This window comes from Ammospiza caudacuta, chromosome 22 (assembly GCF_027887145.1).
Source record: "Ammospiza caudacuta isolate bAmmCau1 chromosome 22, bAmmCau1.pri, whole genome shotgun sequence".
Lineage (NCBI taxonomy): Eukaryota > Metazoa > Chordata > Aves > Passeriformes > Passerellidae > Ammospiza > Ammospiza caudacuta.
In genome coordinates this window covers 4111371-4131058 of record NC_080614.1, presented here as the reverse complement: position 1 = coordinate 4131058, position 19688 = coordinate 4111371, and the positions used below count along the sequence as shown (strand labels likewise).

General features: G+C 50.6%; 1 protein-coding gene across 3 annotated transcripts in view; it reads left to right on the top strand.

Moving 5' to 3' along the window:
- Window positions 1-16167: 16167 nt before the first annotated feature.
- PAX7 (paired box 7) overlaps window positions 16168-19688 on the top strand; it is a 142475-nt gene continuing 138954 nt past the window's right edge. For all 3 annotated transcript variants that reach the window (XM_058818712.1, XM_058818710.1, XM_058818711.1), the window contains exons 1-2: window positions 16168-16252; window positions 18813-19048. In XM_058818712.1, coding sequence (XP_058674695.1) covers window positions 16168-16252; window positions 18813-19048 — 321 coding nt within the window. The remainder of the gene's footprint in view (window positions 16253-18812; window positions 19049-19688) is intronic.

The window sequence follows — 19688 nt, the reverse complement described above, 5'->3', positions numbered from 1 at the left end:
CAGACCGGGAGGTTTTGTTCCCTGCTCCCAAATCCCGAAGGTTTGGATTGATTCCTGATCCCAAATCTAGGAAGTTTGATTAGTTCCCTGCTCCTCAATCCTGAAGATTTGGTTCATTCTCCAATCCCAAATCCCAAAAGTTTGGTTCATTCCCTGCTCCCAAATCCAGGAGGTTTGGCTCCTTCTCTTCCAAATCCCAAAGGTTTGGACTGTTAGCTGATCCCAAGTCCAGGAGATTTGATTAGTTCCCTGCTCCCAAATCCCAAAGGTTTGGTTATTTCCCTGCTCCCAGATCCTGAAGGTTTGGTTCCTTCTCTCCCAAAAACCAAAGGGATCATTCCCTGCTCCCAAATCCAGTGCAGGGAGGAGCCTCTGGAAGTCTCCCAAATCCCAAATGTTTGGTTCGTTCCCTGCTCCCAAATCCCAAAGGTTTGGATCATTCCCTGATCCCAAATCCAGGAGGTTTGATTCGTTCCGTGGTCCCCAGTCCCAAAGATTTGGTTCACTTCCCTGCTCCCAATTCCCAAAAGTTTGGTTCATTCCCTGTTCCCAAACCCAGTGCAGGGAAGAGCTTCTGGAAGTCTCCTAAGTCCCAAAGGTTTGGTTCTTTCCCTGCTCCCAAATCCCGAAGGTTTGGATCATTCCCTGATCCCAAATCCAGTAGGTTTGATTAATTCCCTGCTCCCAAATCCCAAAGGTTTGGTTCATTCCATGCTCCCCAGTCCCGAAGATTTGGTTCACTTCCTGATCCCAAATCCCAAAGGTCTGGTTCATTCCCTGCTCCCAAATCCCAAAGCTTTGGTTCATTCCCTGTTCCCAAACCCAGTGCAGGGAGGAGCTTCTGGAAGTCTCCTAAGTCCCAAAGGCTTGGTTCTTTTCCTGCTCCCAGATTCCAAAGGTTTGGATCGTTCCCTACTCACAAATCCAGGAGGTTTGATTAGTTCCCTGCTCCCAAATCCCAAATGATTGGTTCATTTCCTGTTCCCCAATCCTGAAGATTTGTTTCATTCCCTGATCCCAAATCCCAAAAGTTTGGTCGATTCCCTGCTCTCAAATACCAAAGGTCTGAATTGTGACCTGCTCCCAAATCCTGAAGGTTTGGATCATTCCCTGATCCCAAATCCAGTAGGTTTGATTAATTCCCTGCTCCCAAATCCCAAAGGTTTGGTTCATTCCATGCTCCCCAATCCTGAAGATTTGTTTCACTCCCTGATCCCAAATCCCAAAAGTTTGGTTCATTCCCTGCTCCCAAATCTCAAAGATTTGGTTCCTTCTCTCTCAAACACCAAAGGTTTGAATTGTGACCTGCTCCCAAATCCTGAAGGTTTGGATCATTCCCTGATCCCAAATCCAGGAGGTTTGATTAGTTCACTGCTCCCAAATCCCAAAGTTTTGGTCCTTCCCCTGCTCCCAAATCCCAAAGGTTTTTTCATTTCCCATTCCCAAACCACGAAGGTTTGGTCCTTTCCCTGCTCCCTGATCCCAAAGATTTGGCTCCTTCTCTTCCAAATCCCAAAGGTTTAGGATCTGTCCTGCTTTTTGAGGGGAATTTCCATGGGACTGAGGCCTGTTCTCATTTTTGGGAGCATCTCCATGGGATTTTGGGGAGCATTTCCATGGGATTGAGTTCTGTCCTCCTTTTCCCGCACTGGGATGTGACTTCCAGGGTTTTGCTTCCCTAAAGCAGTGGCGCTGGAAATCCCAATCCTGGAAAAATTCCATAAAAATCCATCCAGGCCCCCAAATTCCAGGGTTTTTTTGCACATTAGGAATTTTGGAGCTGGAGAATGAAATTCTGGGATTTTCCTTTCCTGGGGGATCCAGGTTTTCCAAACCGGCTGGAGAAGGGGATGAAGAATCCCAGGAATTTCCTGAAGATCATAGGGACCTTAAAAGAGAATTTGGGATTATCTCAACCCAGAATTTGGGGATTTCAATGGAGGATTTTCCCTAAAAAGGGAAAAATCTGGGATTGAGGAGAGGAGGAAAAATCCAGGAGCGCAGGAATCTGCAGGAGTTTTAAAATTTAGGAATTTTCAATGGAAGCTGAGCCCAACAGAGCCTCAAAATTCCCTTTCCTCAAAACACCCAAATCCTCAAAATTCCCTTTCCCCGAGCTTTTTCCGGGGCGTTGCTGCCATCTAGGGGCTCCTGGTTGAAAACATGGAAAACCGGAATTTATTCCCATTTTCCCAGCATTATTCCCAACTTTTTTCCCTTTGACTTTTCCAGCGATTTTTGCCTGCTTTGTTTTCAGCTTGGATCTTCTGGAATTTAATTCCTAGATTGCACCCAGGGTTTTTCCAAGATTTTTCATCCCAGCAAAAATCATGTTTTATCCCTGGAAAAAAATCCTGGTTAAGACTTGGATGTTCCCAGAAAAAACTTGGAAGGCACAAAACATCTTCGGGGCTCAGCTGGGATGTAAAATTCCCCAAAATGGCAGGAATGTGGGAATTCCCAGCTCCTCATTCCAGCAAATCCCACATGGACACTGAGTATGATCCTCATTCTGCCAATTTCTTGCCCCATTTCCATAGGAAAAGGCAGAAAATTCCATAATTTTGGAGGTTTTCCCCAATTTCTGCTCCTTCTCCCTCTCAGCTGCCCAAAAGCGTTTTGGGAATGAGGGAACATCCAGGGAAAAGTGGGAATTCTCCTCCTGCTCCTCCTTGGGATCCACTCAGATGCTGTTTTCTCAAAATATTTTCATTCCCAGGAATCCCAGATTCCTTTAATTCCCAGTGCTGCTCAATCTCATAGGGCAAAGCAGGCGTGGAAAAAATTCCATGACTTTGAAATCAATTGAAATCAAGGAATGGGAATTCCCAAGGAAAAGGGAACTTAGGGAGCAGCCAAAGAAATGGGAATTCAAAGAAATTCAAAGGAATTCCTGGAATTTTTAAGGAAAAATGGGATTTATTCCTGATTTCCCCAGATTTTCCTGGAGGTTTTCCATTGAATTTTCCTGGATCCATCTGGGCTCATCCTGAGGAATCCAAGCACGAGGATCCCACTGGATCCTTCTGGGAGCAGCTCCATGCCCAGGGAATGCCAAAGGGGGAGGGAAAAGCAGGAATTCCAGCAAAAAATCACCTCAGAAAGAAGAAAATTGGGATTCCTGAATTTTCCTGAGGCCACACTTGGGGAATATTGGAATTTTAGGGATTTATCCAGGCTGTGTCAGGTTTTTACTCCATGGGAAGGGTTCAGTCCAGGTTTCATCCCAAATTCCTGCAGGACAGGGAAAGGAAAGCAAGAGGGAAAAGTGGGAATTCCAGCAAATTCTGAATTTCTGGGAATTGCAGAAATTTGGGATCAGGGCAGTTTTTACAGCCTAGAGAAACCAAAGGAATCTTTTCCCATGGGATCATTTTTCCCATTTCTCCTCACCCCATGGGATTCCTTTGGGATCCATACCCAGCTCTGACCCCCTGGAAAACCCCAGAGCATGAGGGAATCCCAAATTCCCAGCCCCAGCCATTCCTTGGGATTCCAGGGGGAGGATGATCCCTAAAAAAGCCACGACATCCATCCACAACCCTTCCCATCCCTCAATTCCAATGAAATTATCCCAATTCCCATGGAAATTATCCCAATTCCAATGAACTGGTCCCAATTCCAATTAAATTCTCCCAATTCCAGGGGAAATTTGGATAATTTCCCACTTCCAGTGGAAATTATCCAAGTCCTGATGAAAATAATCCCAGTTTTGACAGAAATTATCCCAATTCCAATGAACTGGTCCTGATTCCAATGGAAATTATCCCAATTCAAATGAAATTATCCCAATGCCAATGGAAATTATCCAAATTCCAATGGAAAATATCCCAGCTCCAATGGAAACTATCCCAATGTCAATGGAAATTATCCAAATTCCAATGGAAAATATCCCAGCTCCAATGGAAACTATCCCAATGCCAATGGAAATTATCCAAATTCCAATGGAAAATATCCCAGCTCCAATGGAAACTATCCCAATGCCAATGGAAATTATCCCAATTCCAACAAACTGGTCCCAATTCCAATGAACTGGTCCCAGTTCCAATGGAAATTATCCCAATGCCAATGAAGTTATCCCAGTTCCAATGGAAATTATCACAATTCCAATGGAATGATCCGAATTCCAATGGGAATGATCCCGATTAACTCAGATTCCGCATTTTTCCAGCCCTGAACTTCCAGATCCTGATGTAGGCAGGGATTTGGGATCATCTGGAATGAAGGAATTCTCCCAATGTCCTCCAAAGATGAATCCAGTCCCACATCCCGGTGCAGGTGGAGATTTGGGATCACCTGGAATGAAGGGATTGTCCCAGTGTCCTCTAAAGACAGCCCAACATTTCAGGGCAGGTGGAGATTTGGGATCACCTGGAATGAACACATGGGATTGTCCAGGATGAAGGCGTGGGGTTGTCCTGGTGTCCTTCAAAGATGAATCCAGTCCCACATCCTGGTACAGGTGGAGATTTGGGATCACGTGGAATGAACACATGGGATTGTCCAGGATGAAGGCACAGGGCTGTCCCAGTCTCCTCCAAGGCCAGATCCAGCCCCAGATCCTGGTTCAGAGAGGGATTTGGGATCACCTGGAATGAAGGGATTGTCCCAGTGTCCTCCACAGCCAGATTCAGCCCCACATGCCAGTGGAGTCAGAGATTTGGGATCACCTGGAATGAACACATGGGATTGTCCAGGATGAAGGTGTGGGATCATCCCAGTCTCCTCCAAGGCCAGATCCAGCCCCAGATCCTGGTTCAGAGAGGGATTTGGGATCACCTGGAATGAAGGGATTGTCCCAGTGTCCTCCAAAGACGGATCCAGGTCCACATTCCAGTGCAGGCAGAGGTTTGGGAACACCTGGAATGAAGGGATCTATGGAATTGTCCTGGTGTCCTCCAAAGACAGATCCAGCCCCACATTCCTATGCAGGCGGGGATTTTGGATCACCTGGAATGAAGGCCTGGGATTGTCCAGGATGAAGGTGTGGGATTTTCCTGGTGTCCTTCAAAGATGAATCCAGTCCCACATCCTGGTACAGGTGGAGATTTGGGATCGCATGGAATGAAGGTGTGGGATTGTCCTGGTGTCCTCCACAGCCAGATCCAGCCCCAGATCCCAGCACAGATTCCCATGGACTCCAGGATCTCCAACATCTTTCCCCAAGGCATCTCCATGGCTCTTTGGTGGGAACTGGGGATCAAACACTGGGAAGGCCGAGGGAGCTCATCCCACAGTTCCTCCCCATCCTGGCCCTGCGGACCTTGGGTCCTTCCCTGTCCCAGGACAATTCCTTCCTTGGCAGGTCCTTCCCAATCCCAGCTTCCCCTGCTCCAGGCTCCTTGGGCCCTTCTGGATGCTCAAGGTCCCACTTGGAGCTCCCTGGAATTCCCCATCCTTGACATCCAGGATTTTTATCCTCACCAGGAGCTGGGAGGAGCTGGGGGCTCATCCAAATCCCCAGATGGACCTGGTGGAAGGGCTCAGGATTCCATGGAATTCTCCCTGTCTGATCCAAGGCTCAGGCAAGGAGGATCCGAGGTCCCAACGCTGCTCGTTCCATCCAGCCCAGCATTCCCAAGTGTCCAGGGCCGCTGGAACCTCCTCAGGGGAGTTTTGGAGGTGTCATTTTAATAGAAAATATAGTTTTATAGAAAATATAATTTAAAGAGAATAACCTTTTATAGAGAAAATATGATTTTATATAAAACCATCCATGGATCACCCTCTGTTATCCTGGAGAGGGAAGGAGGGAGGGAGGGAGGGAGGGAATCCATGGATGGATGGATGGATGGATGGATGGATGGATGGATGGATGGATGGATGGATGACGGGGAAAAGCAGGGAATCTTTTCCCGAACCTTCCCGGCCGGGTCCACACGGTGGCAGCAGGGATCTGCCGATGGAACGCCGAGAGCAGCCGCTCTGCTTATCCCAAAAAAGCCCCAGGGATGCGAGCCGAGGAACCGCTCCATGGAAGGGGTTCAGAGATCCCCGGAGAGATCCCAAAGGAATTCCAACTACAGGGAGAAAGGGAAGGAAAGGTCCCTGACCTGTGTCCAAGCTGTGTCCGAGCACATCGGTCCCAGGACACGCTGATCCCTCCGGAGCTGGGGATTCCTGCAGGAACTCCGGGAATTCCCCCTTCAGGTGGCACTGTGGGACAGGGAAAAGGACCCCGGAATGGTTCAGGTTGGGTTGGCGGGACCTTCGAGCCGATCCCGTTCCATGTCCGGACACCTTCCCTGGCCCCAGGTGCCTCCAGCCCCATCCAGCCCAGCCTGGGACATTCCAGGGATCCAGGGGCAGGCACAGCTTTTCAGGAGAGCTGTGCCAGGGCCTCGCCTCCTTCCTGGGCAGGAATTTCTTCCCAAATTCCACTTAAATCACTCTATCTCAGTCTCACCCATTCCTGCTTATCCTGGCACTCCTCTTCCCGAGGAACATTCCCTCTCCAGCTTCCCTGGAGCCCCTCCAGACGCTGGAAGTTGTTCCAAGTTCTCCACACCCCTCCATCCATCCATCCATCCATCCATCCATCCATCCATCCATCTGTGGATTCCATTCATCTCTCCATGGATTTCATCCATCCATGGATTCCATTCATCACTCATCCCCCATCCATCCATCCATCCATGGATTCCATCCGTCCGTCCGTCCATCCATTCGTCCGTCATCCCTCCATCCGTCCAAGCTGCTCCAATCCCTTTGGCATCTCCATGGCCTCCTCTGGACCTTCTCCAACAATTCCATGTTGGAGCAGAGAATTCCAGGTGGGATCCCTTCCCTTCCCTTCCCTTCCCTTCCCTTCCCTTCCCTTCCCTTCCCTTCCCTTCCCTTCCCTTCCCTTCCCTCATTCCTTAGGATGCACCTGGGACATGGATTTTGGGCTGGGAATGCTGGGACGAAGATGGGAGAGAGGGATGGGATCCACAAAAATCCCATAAAAATTCCTAAATTCCTATTCCTGGTCTAAAACCCTGGAATGTGTTTTTTTTTTTCCCCATGGAAAAATCCCTTTATTTTCCCATTTAATTCTGTATGACTCCAAAGGTTCGGGGGCTTTATTCAAATATTAATAAAATACTAACAAATGCTTTCGTTGGAATATAAAATCAATAATTAATGTAAATAAATAATAAAATACTAACAAATACTTTAGTGTGAATATAAAACCAATAATTAAATTGTAAATAAATAATAATATAAATAAATAATACTAATTAAGTGTGAATATTAAAATAATTCCTGTTTAAGTCTCAGTTCTACAATTAAAGGAGTCCCAAATTTTTAAAACTAAAAATAAATTGATAAAACAATCAAAACAAAGGAAAAATAAATTTTATTTTATTTTTCCTTTGTTTTGATTGTTTTATCAATTTATTTGTGTGGTTTAGAGTTGACAATATTATTAGTAGTAATATAGTAATAATAATAATATTTTAATCAATATTTGGTGAGTTCATTATTGAGTTCATTATTAATTTCTGATTTAACCAATATTTGTGTGAGTTTATTATTGATAATCCCTGATTTAATCAATATTTGTGACAGTTTATTATGGAAAATTGATTTTCATAATTGATATTGATTTCCATCAATATTTGGTGAATTTATTATTGATAATCCCTTATTTTGATCTATATTTGGTGAGTTTATTATTGATAATTCCTGGTTTCCATCAATATTTCCTGAGTCTATTGATAATTCCTGATTTTTATCAATTTGAATGAGTTTCTTACTGATAATTTCTGATTTCCATCAATATTTGGGATCACTGAGTTGGTCCTGCTGAGTTTTTTAACCTTCGTGCTCCTCCTGCTGGAATTCCTTGGGTTTCCAGTGGGATTTAGGCCTGGCTTTACAACACCTGCTGTGACAAGTGAGGCTTTGTTAGATCCAGTATCAATAATTATCAATCATTATCAATAATTATCGTCATTAATCCCGGTCCTGCTTTTTGGGACATGCTCCCCAAAAAGCAGGACAGGCATCAATCCCATGGAATTTCTCCTCAAAAAGCAGCACAGATCCTAAAACCCATGGAAATGCTGCCCAAAAACCCATGGAGATGGTCCCAAAAAATCAGAACAGGCCCAATTCCATGGAGATGTCCCCAAAAAGCAGGACAGACCCCAGTCCTGTGGAAATTCTCCTCAAAAAGCAGGACAGATCCCAAACCCCATGGAGATGTCCCCCAGAAAATCAGGACAGATCTAAATACCATGGAAATGCTTCCCAAATTCCCATGGACATGCTCCCAAAAATCAGGACAGATCCCAAAACCCAAGGAGATGTCTCCCAGAAAAGGAGGACAGACCCCAAACCCATGGAAGTGCTCTTAAAAAGCAGAATAGGACCCAATCCCGTGGAAATTCTCCTCAAAAAGCACGACAGATCCTAAAACACATGGAGATGTCCCCCAAAAAGCAGGACAGACCCCAATCCCATGGAATTTCTTCTCAAAAAGCAGGACAGATCCGAAACCCCATGGAGATGTCCCCCAGAAAAGGAAGACAGACCCCAATCCCATGGAAATGCTGACCAAAATCCCATGGAGATGTCTCCCAAAATTCAGGAGAGGCCCCAGTCCCATGGAAGTGCTCCCAAAACGCAGAGTAAGACCCAATCCCAAGGAAATTCTCCTCAAAAAGCAGCACAGACCCCAAACCCATGGAAATGCTGCACAAAACCCCATGGAGATGTCTCCCAAAAATCAGGACAGATCCCAAAACCCATGGAGACGCTCCCCAAAAGCAGAACAGACCCCAATCCTCTGGAATTTCTCCTCAAAAAGCAGGACAGGTCCCAATTCCATGGAAATTCTTCTCAAAAAGCAGGACAGACCCAAAAACCCATGGAGATGTCTCCCAGAAAAGGAGGACAGAACCCAATCCCATGGAAATGCTTCCCAAAAACCCATGGAGATGTCTCCCAAAATTCAGGACAGGCCCAAATCCCATGGAGATATCCCCAAAGAGCTGGACAGACCCCAATCCCATGGAAGTGCACCCAAAAAGCAGAATAGGACCTAATCCCGAGGAAATTCTCCTCAAAAAGCAGCACAGATCCAAATCCCATGGAAATGCTTCCCAAAAACCCATGGAGATGTCTCCCAAAATTCAGGACAGGCCTCAGTCCCATGGAGATGTCCCCAAAAATGAGTACAGACCCCAATCCCATGGAATTTCTCCTCAAAAAGCGGGACAGATCCTACAACCCATGGAGATGTCCCCCCAAAAAAAGCAGGAAAGACCCCAATTCCATGGAAGTGCTCCCCAAAAGTAGGACAGATCACAATCCTATGGAAATTCACCTCAAAAAGCAGGACAGATCCTAAACTCCATGAAGATGTCCCCAAAAAGCAGGACAGACCCCAATCCCATGGAATTTCTCCTCAAAAAGCAGGATAGATCTGAAAACGCATGGAGATATCTCCCAGAAAAGGAGGACAGATCTTAAATCCCATGGAAATGCTCCCCAAAATCCCATGGAGGTGCTCCCAAGATTCAAGACAGACCCCAATTCCATGCAGATGTCCCCAAAAAGCAGAACAGACCCCAAACCCATGGAGATTCTCCCTAAAAGCAGAATCACACCCAATCCCAAGGAAATTCTCCTCAAAAATCAGGACAGATCCCAAATCCCATGGAAATTGTCCTCAAAAACCAGGACAGATCCTAAAACCCACGGAGACGTCCCCCAAAAAAAGAGGACAGACCCCTAATCCATGGAGATGCTCCTCAAAAACCCATGGAGATGCTCCCCAAAAAGCAGGAGAGGCCCCAGTCCCATGGAGATGATTGGGGTGGGAATCCCACATGGATGTGGCTGGAGCAGTTTGGGAATGATCCTGGGTGGGAATCCCACATGGATGCAACTGGAATGGTTTGGGAATGATGTGGGAATGGGATTGGGATGGGAATCCCACATGGATGCAGCTGGAACAGTTTGGGAATGATCCCAGGTGGGAACAGAGACTGGGGTGGAAATCCCACACGGATGTAACTGGAATGGGAATTTAGGGAATTGTGGATTTTTATGGATCCCATCCCATCGGGCTGGAGATCTCCAGGAGAAAACTCCCTGGAAATCCCAATCGCAATTTCCCCCATCCCGATTTTCCCCATCCCTGCCCCTTCTCCAGAGCCCTTTGGGAATCTCAGATTCCCTCGGGATCCCTCGGGGGTCACAGCCCGGGACAATTCCCTCTCCCCGCTGGATTCCAGGCGTTATTCCGGAGGCGGATCCGGGCGGAACGAGCCCCGGGAAATCCAGGAAAACCCCAGCGGCGCCCGGAGCGGGGCCGAGCCTCGGGCAAAGGGGATTTAATCCCGCTCCGGGAATCTGAGAAGGGACGGGAATTCTGTGGGATCGGGAGTGTCGGGATCCACAGCGGGAACGGGGCCGCTGCAGGCTCGCGGTTGGGATTTATCCCGTGAAAATTCCCGGCTCATCCCAGAGATGTCGGGCTTGGATCAGGGAACGGCTCCAGGCCGATTTAAACCCGGCCCAGGGCGGGGCCGCTCCGCCCTTTGAGCCCCGCCCGGGACTTGGATCCTCGGGTCTGGGCTCTGGGAAAAACAAACCGGGGACACCCCTGGGGACACCTGAGACCTCTTGGGGACACCCCTGGGGACACCCCTGGGGACACCTGAAACCTCCTGGGGACACCCTGGGGACATTGGCGGGATCTCCTGGGGACACACAGAATCTCCTGGGGACACCTGGGATCACCTGGGGACACCCGGGTTCTGCTGGGGACATTCCTGTGAAACTCAGGACAGTCATGGGGACACTGCCGGGGACACGCGGGATCTTCTAGGGACACCCTGGATCTGCTGGGGATACTCTTGGGACACTCCTGGGGACACTTCTGGAGACACTTGGGATCACCTGAGGACCCTCAGGATCTCCTGGGAACACTGCTGGGGACACTTGGGATCACCTGGGGACATTGTTGGGGACACTTAGAATCTCCTGGACATGCTTGGGATCACCTGGAGACACTCAGGATCAGCTGGGGACATTGCCAGGATCTCCTGGGGACACCTGGGATCTCCCGGGGACACTGCTAGGGATAACCAGGATCTGATGGGGACACCCAGAATCCCCTGGGGACACTCGGGATCACATGGGGACATTGCCAGGATCTCCTGGGGACACTCATGGGATACTCCTGGGGACAGCCCCGGGGACATCCAGAATCTGCTGGGACACTCCTGGGGACACCTGGGATCTCCTGGGGACACTCCTGGGAACACCCAGAACCCACTGGGGACATTTGGGATCACCTGGGGCAACTCTGGTGACACTCAAGATCAGCTGGGGACATTCCTAGGGACACCTGGGATCTCTTGGGGACGCTGTTGGGGATAACCAGGATCTGATGGGGACACTCCTGGGAACACTCAGAATCCCCTGGGGACACTCGGGATCACCCGGGTATGCTTGGGATCAGCTGGGGACATTGCTGGGATCTCCTGGGGACACCCTCAGGGACACCCAGGATCTGCTGGGACGCTCTGGAGGACACCTGGGATCTCCTGGAGACGCTGTTGGGGACACTGCTGGGGATAACCAGGATCTGATGGGGGCGCTCCTGGGGACACTCAGAATCCCCTGGGGACAATTGGGATCACCTGGGGACACCCTGGATTCGAAGGGGACATTGCCAGGATCTCCTGAGGACACCCAGAATCTCCTGGGGACACCCAGGATCAGCTGAGACACTCCTGGGGACACTGTTGGGGACACTGCTGGGGATAATCAGGATCTGATGGGGACATTCCTGAGGACACTCAGAATTCCCTGGGGACACTGTTGGGGACATTGCCAGGATCTCCTGAAGACACTCCTGCGGACACCCCCGGGATCTGCTGGGTCACTCCCGAGGACACCTGAGATCTCCTGGGGACACTGTTGGGGGTAACAAGGATCTGATGGGGACACTCCTAGGGACACTCAGAATTTCCTGGGGACACTTGGGATCACCTAGGGTCAGGATCTCCTAGGGTCTCCTAGGGTCATTCCTGGGGACACCCCCAGGATCTGCTGGGACACTACTGGGGACACTCCTGGGATCACCTGGGGACACCCTGGATCTGCTGGGGACATTGTCAGGATCTCCTGGAGACCTTCCTGGGGACACCCAGAGTCTCCTGGGGACACTTGGCATCATCCTGGGATCTGCTGGGGACATTCCTGGGACACTCCTGAGGACACTCCTGGGATCATCTGGGGACACCCTGGATTCGAAGGGGACATTGCCAGGATCTCCTGGGGACACCCAGAGTCTCCTGGAGACACTTGGGATCATCCTGGGGGTCTGCTGGGGACACTCCTGGGACCCTCCTGAGGACATTCCTGGGACACTCCTGGGACCCTCCTGAGGACATTCCTGGGACACTCCTGGGACCCTCCTGAGGACATTCCTGGATTCCCTCCTCCTGGAAAAGGAGAATTCATTGAATTAATCACTTCATTAATCTATTAATTGCTCTTTCCACACCTCCCAGCCCCTTTTCCACCACTTTCCCCGCCGCTCCCTCGCTCCTTCCCCGGCCCCGCTCCCATCCCGGCTTCTCCCGGCACTAAAAAACTCTGGAAAAACGCGGAAATCCCACAGAAATATTTTCCTTTCAATCCCCGTTTTTCCAAGGTGGATTTCTCTCCCTTTAAAGGGAGATTCCTGGGATAATCGCTTGGGAAAATAACGCTGGGATCTCCCACGGAAAACCTTCCCACATCCATCGCCTTCCTGGAACCAACTTTTCATCGAGGAATTCATCCCCGGCCGCTTTTGGGCTCGGTTTGGTTTTGCTTTTTCCCCTCCTTGTGTTGAAAATCGGGATCGAATCCTTCGGGTTTTCCTCCTGAGGGATTTTCCTGGGAAATTTCTCCTTCCTGGGTGCGCCCCGCTCCAGAAATGGGCTGATATCCCTAAAAAAATGATAAAATTTTTTAAAAAATAAAAGGACTTTTTGAGGAGAATCTTAATTAATAAAAATAATTTTTAGAATGGGATTTTGAGGAGAACTGCAATAAATAAAATCGCTGATTGGGGAGATTTTCCAGACGGGTTCAATCAACCTGAGAGCGTCTTTTCCATGGAGAAAATGGGATGTGGAGCCTTTTTATCCTAAAAATCCGCATTTCCAAGCGCGCATCCGAGTTGGAAACACTCCCGCGAGGGATGCGGGGAATAACGGGATGCTCCTAAAAAAATCCCAAATAATCCCAGCGCGCGTTCCCGCGGGAATCGCGGCATTTATCGAGCAGGAACATACCTTAGGAAACCATGGAGATGCGCCGGGAAGGTGGGGAGAGAAATTCCCGCCGGGAGAGCTCCGGGAATTCCGCGCTCCGCATCCCGATGGATGCCGCCTCTAATCCAGAGAACCGCGCTCGGCTTTTGTCCGCGAGGCAGAGCCGGGAGAAGATGGGAAAACTGAAATAAAAAGGAAAAAAAAGAAGAAAAAAAATTGGAAAAAAAAAGGAAAAAAATTCAAATTTAACACCAAAAAGGATTTGGCGCAGGTGACCCCTCCTGGAGCGGATTTTTGGGGTGATGGGTGGGGACAAGGCTGTCCCTTCCCCAGGTGGGGACAATCCCTGTCACCCCCTGGCCCCCACCTGGACAAACCCCAGGGTGCGGCCGCGGCCTGACCCCCCCTCAAAATAATAATAATAATAATAATAATAATAATAATAATAATAATAATAATAATAATAATAATAATAATAATAATAATAATAATATAAACAATGACAACAACCATTGGAGCTCTTTGCGTGGCCACTGTCCGGAGCTGCAGGAGGGAGAAAGTGAAATTTTCCTAATTTTTTCTAATTTTTTTTTTTTTTTTTGCCGAATCTTCCCCCAATTCCGGCAGAACGGGGCGGGGGAAGGAGGGAAAACAACGGCGGCGTTTGAAGTGCGGGATTTTCCTGCGGGCTCCGTGACCCCGGCGGGAGCGGCGGGGAAGGAGGGCTCGGGCTCCGCTCCCGGGGTTTCACCTTCCCCCAGCGCCGCCAGAGCAGAAATATTCAATTTTCAACTTTATTCCCAGGCTCCTTCCCCACTATCCCGGCTAATAATTCAATTACAGCGTCAGGAATGCGGCGGGGACGGGATTTTTTTCCCCAAAAAAAAACCTCCGGGAATTGGCGTTTTTTGGGAAGCGGGGAAGGAGCGAGATTTATTTTCGTTCGCCAAAGTCGCGCCTGAGCCGGGCTCAGAGTCCGGGCGCAATTTGACGCCTCGGGAAGGATTTTAAAATCGCTTTTTCCCCCTCCTCGCACTATCCCGATTTTGGAGGGGGATTGAGGTGGATTTGAGGATGGAAAAGCAGAAAAGCCCAAATCGCGCAGGTTTAGGCGCGGCTTAGGCCGAGATTGGGCTCCAGGCCGGGTTTAACCCCACAGCAAAGCCAAGGGAGGAGCGGGGCGGGCTGGGGGGGGCCAGGCCGGGCTTTGGGGTCCCCTTTGGGGCCGGGGGCGGCCGCTCCTGGGGGGGTTTTGGGGAGGGGGCGGCGGGGGCGGCGGGGCCGAGTCCCTTTTACAGCTGCGAACAAAAGGCAGCGCCGGCGCCGGCGTCACGTCCCGCTGCGCGCTCATTCCCGAGGCTCCCGCAGCTTTTGGGGCAAAATCGGGAATTCTCCGCCCGGCCCCGAGCCCGCCCCGTAATTAACGCGGTTGTTAATTAATGAGGGCGGCACCTGGGATGGGGATGGTGTGGGGGCGCTGGGCCGGCCCCAAAGACTTGGGGGGCGTCGGGGTGGGACTTTGACACCCCCCAGGGAGGGATGGAGGGATGGGAAAAGCGGCTCCAAACCTTGGAGATGGAGAGCATTTTATTTATTTATTTATTTATATCGCATTTATTTCTTATTATTCCATTTATTTCTTATTGAAGTCTTTTCACTTTCTCAAAATACTTTCTAAATATTTGAATTTCAATTTTTTAACTTCAGCTTTTAAAAGTTGTTGTCTTGTTTAATTCCTATTCCACTTAATGCCATTCATTTTAATTTTCATTCATTTTAAACTTTTTATTTATTTATTAAAACCTTATTTTATTTCCTTTCTTTTTTTTTTTTTTTAATTTGCGTTTTTAAATTTTATTTTATTTTTCAATCCACGCCGCAATTCCCCCACCCTGATCCCATGCCCCGCCCGCTTTTCCCCTCTTGGAATCCGCTTAGGGGGAAAAAAAAACCCTAAAAAAATCCCCCAAAACCCACCAAAAAACCCCAAACTCCCGCAATTCCTGATTCCCCGTGCTCTGTTCCACCCCAAATCTTTCCCAGCCGCTCCATCACCCCATCTTTCCACGAGGAGCCTGAGAATGACCAAAAACATCCCAAAAAAATCGCTCTGGGAAGGAGCGCGGGGCTGCGCTCCCATTGGTGCCGGCGCCGGGCGCGGATCCCCCTTCCCATAAAAGAAAGGAGCCGGAGCCTATCAGAGCCCGCCCGTCCTTCCCACCGCCCCAACTTCCCCGCCGGAGCAACTTCCAGCCCCCTCCTCCTCCTCCTCCTCCTCCTCCTCCTCCTCCTCCTCCAGCGCTGCCACAGCCGCGCCGCGAGGAGGAAGAACCGCAGCGCACGGAGCGAATCCGGGGGGCCGCGGCTCCCCCCGCTCTGCCCCCCGAGCCAGCCCTAAACCAGCCCCAAACCAGCCCCGAGCCAGCCCCAAACCAGCCCCGAGCCAGCCCTAAACCAGCCCCGAGCCAGCCCCAAACCAGCCCCAAGCCCAGCCCAGCTCCTTTTGGCAACTTTGGCCGTGCCTGCTCCTCCCGGGTGACATTCCAGCGGAGCGGCCGCTCGGGACACAGCCCCCAAACTTTCCCGGCAATTTCTGGTGGGTGATCCCCCCCCTCCCCTTTCATCCCCCACCCCTTTCATCCCCCAGCGTTGCAGCGTTTTGATTTTTCCGCTGATTTTTTTTTTTTTTTTAACCGTTCTCGGGGGTTTTTTTTTAATAATTTTTGGGCGGTTTTTCCCCACTCGCTCGGAGCCCAGATTTCTCCCTTGTTTTGCAGCCGCTGGAAGGGCTGGGAAGGTCGGAGGAGGCGGCTCCGCAGCCCCCCTGGTTGTGCCCGGTGTTCCCCCGCCCCGGTCCAGCCCCGGTCCGCACCGGAGCCCCCTCGGCCGCCCCCCGACCATGGCAGCGCTGCCCGGGACGGTGCCGCGGATGATGCGCCCGGCGCCGGGGCAGAACTACCCCCGCACCGGCTTCCCGCTGGAAGGTAGGTCTGGGAAAGCTGGAAAAGCGCTCTGGAATCACCCACGGGGGGGCTAGGTCTGGAAAAACACCGCTCCATCCTTCTGGAATTATTGAGGGGGTTCTTAGGTTTGGAAAATTTCTGCTCCATCCCTCTGGAATAACCTGGGGGGCCCTCGATCTGGAAAAACGCTGTTCCATCCCTCCGGGATTTTTTTGGGGGGGTTTCTTAGGTCTGGAAAAGCGCTGCTCCATCCCTCTGGAATAACCTGGGGAGTCTTTTTGGTCTGGAAAAGCTTCGCTCCATCCCTCTGGAATTACCCGAGGGGGGCTCTTAGGTCTGGGAAAGCACCGCTCCATCCCTCTGGAATTATGAGAGGGGGCTCTTAGGTCTGGAAAGGTGCCGTTCCATCCCTCTGAAATTATGGCGGAGGGGGGGTTCTTACGTTTGGAAAATCTCCGCTCCATCCTCTGGAATAACCCTGGAGGTTCTTTTAGGTCTGGAAAACCTTCGCTCCATCCCTCTGGAATTACGAGGGGGGGCTCTTAGGTTTGGAAAAGCGCTGCTCCATCCCTCTGGAATAACCTGGGGGGGGGGGGGGGTCTAGATCTGGAAAAACGCTGTTCCACCCCTCCGGAATTACGGGGGGGGCTTTTAACTCTGGAAAAGCGCTGCTCCATCGCTCTGGAATCACCCGAGGGGGCTCATAGGTCTGGAAAATCTCCGCTCCATCCCTCTGGAAGAACCGGGGGGGGGCTCTCAGCTCTGCAAAATCTCCGCTCCATCCCTAAAATCTCCGCTCCATCCCTCTGGAATCACCCGCGGGGGCAGAGGGAGCGGCTCAGCTCCGCTCCTGGGGGGTTCCCGAAATTCTCCCAACTTCTCACCCCTTATCCAGCCCCTTCCCTCCGCTCTCCCCGCGAATTCCCGGGATCCGCTTTGCTGTTTTTTTTCCGTGTTTCCAGCATTCCCGGGCATCCCGCAGGATTTTTGGGGCAGCTTCTCCCGCTTTGGGGTTTTTTGGGGCCGTTGGGTCGATTTTTTAATGTCCCCGTGTCAAAACGGGAGGGAAAACAACCAAACTGCCGGGATTTAACTTTTCGGAGGGGGAAAACAGGAATAAAAACCTCGATCCGGGGAGCAGCGGGGAAGCCGGGATGATGTCCTTGGCCGGGGCTGGCGAAGCGGGGGACTCGGGAGCTGTCACCTCGCCGAGTGTCACCCATCCTCCCTCCGCCGTGCCTTTGTCACGAGGGGGGCGATTATTTCCAGGCACACACGCTCCAAAAAAAAAAAAAAAAAAAAAAAAAAAATTAAAAAAAAAAAAAAAAAAAAAAGGAAAAAAAAAGGCAAATTTTCTATCCAGGACCCCTCTGGCCGCATTTATTAAAAGCGGAGAAAATTTCATCCCGCCCGTGCTCAAGTGGCGAATCGCAAACCCGCGGAAAACCACGCAGGCTGCAAAACACACAGGGCGCGGGGATTTGCTGAAGTGCTTTTCTGTAGCAAATGAAGTAAAACAGACGGCAAGGGAAAGGATCAAAGGATTACAACAATATTTGCACAACATGACTGGGAATAATGAAAGGAGAGAGCGGCCGGCGCTTTTAGCGGCTCTTGAATGTAAAATTGGCCACTCGAGTGTTATCTGTCGATAATGATACATCCAGGGAGCGCCGGCCAAAGTGACTCGGAATTAGCGGTGCATGATTCTCGCTAAATCGCCAGGCAATTTCTGGAATCGACTTTTCTTTGTAGCGAGAGAAGGGGAGGGAAAAAAAATTATATATATATATATAAAAAAAAAGAAATAAAAATCCGCCCCCCCTTCGCCTCGCCTGGCGCAAATTACCCAGCTGAGTTCTGCCCCCTCCCGTGCTGCCTCCCCTCCTTTTCGCTTTAATTTCCAGCCTGTGAAATCGTATTAATCTGCGAGATCTGCGGCGCGAGGTGTTCGATAAATTGGGGAGGGGGCGAAGGAGCCCGGAGAGGCGGCGGCGAAGCGGCCGCGGGGTAAAATCCCGCCCAAACCACCCCAAAAAACCCCCAAAACCACTCCAAAAATCTCCCCGAGGGTGTTCCAGAGGTGATGCCCAAAAGTTTGTTTGAGAGCGGGAGCTCTGTAAATCCAGGCGTGATTTTCTGGGGGGAGAAAGGAGAAGTTTTGGGAGCGTTTTGTTGTGCGGGTTTGGATCTGCTCGCGGAATGGTTTCAAACCAAGGTGTGAAATCCCAAATGCGGACAAATTTCCAGGGATGGACACACACGGGGGGTGTCTCGGGGATGGGAGAGCGGCTCGGGGGGGATTTTTATTTTCCCATTTTCTATGGGGAAAATCTCACGCGTGGTGCCGGGATAAACAAACACCGGGATAAACAAACAGTGGGAAAAACAAACAGAGGGATAAACAGCGGGATAAACACGGAGAGCAGGGCACGGGCGAGACTTTCCCCCTTCTTTCAAACCTCCAAACCCCGGGAGAGAAGCGCGATGTGCGAGGAAAGACACGCCGGAATTTTCCCCTCTAATTTAACTTTTCCCCGCTTTTTTTGGGTCGGGTTTTTTCCCCCCTCGTCCCTCGCAGTGTCCACCCCGCTGGGCCAGGGAAGGGTGAACCAGCTCGGAGGGGTTTTCATCAACGGGCGCCCGCTGCCCAACCACATCCGCCACAAGATCGTGGAGATGGCGCACCACGGCATCCGGCCCTGCGTGATCTCCCGGCAGCTCCGCGTCTCCCACGGCTGCGTCTCCAAAATCCTCTGCCGCTACCAAGAGACCGGATCCATCCGGCCCGGGGCCATCGGCGGCAGCAAGCCCAGGGTGAGTGCGCTGCGGGCACCGAGCCCCAAAATTCCGCCGTGTTTTGGGGAGCAGCGCGAGTTTCCCCAGTGGTTTTTGAAGGGGAGAAATCCAAAATTCCGCCGTGTTTTGGGGAGCAGCGAGAGTTTCCCCAGTGGTTTTTGAAGGGGAGAAACCCAAAATTCCGCCGTGTTTTGGGGAGCAGCGCGAGTTTCCCCAGTGGTTTTTGAAGGGGAGAAACCCAAAATTCCGCCGTGTTTTGGGGAGCAGCGCGAGTTTCCCCAGTGTTTTTTTTAGGGGAGTAAAGGTTTTAATAAAGTTGCGGTTTTTGGGTTTTTGGTGGGGAGAAGGCGAGGCCCGAGCTGGAGGTGGTGATGGGTGAAAGTGTTTTTCTTTTTTGTGGTTTCCACGTGCAACAAGTGGTGCGCGTTGGAGAGATCCCGGCGGGATGTGGGGAGCAGAGAATTCGGGATTCTTCGGGAATAGGAAATCCCATAAAATCCCCAAAAAGTGTCCCCTGCACCATCTCCCTGGAGCTCAGGGTAATCCCATCCTGCCGGCCCTCCCGGTTCTTGGAGATCGAGCTTTTGGGATTTGGGGGAGCAGGGCCTTTTCCCAGCTTTATTTCCTTCCTATCCCCGCTTTTAAGATTTAGGGGAGC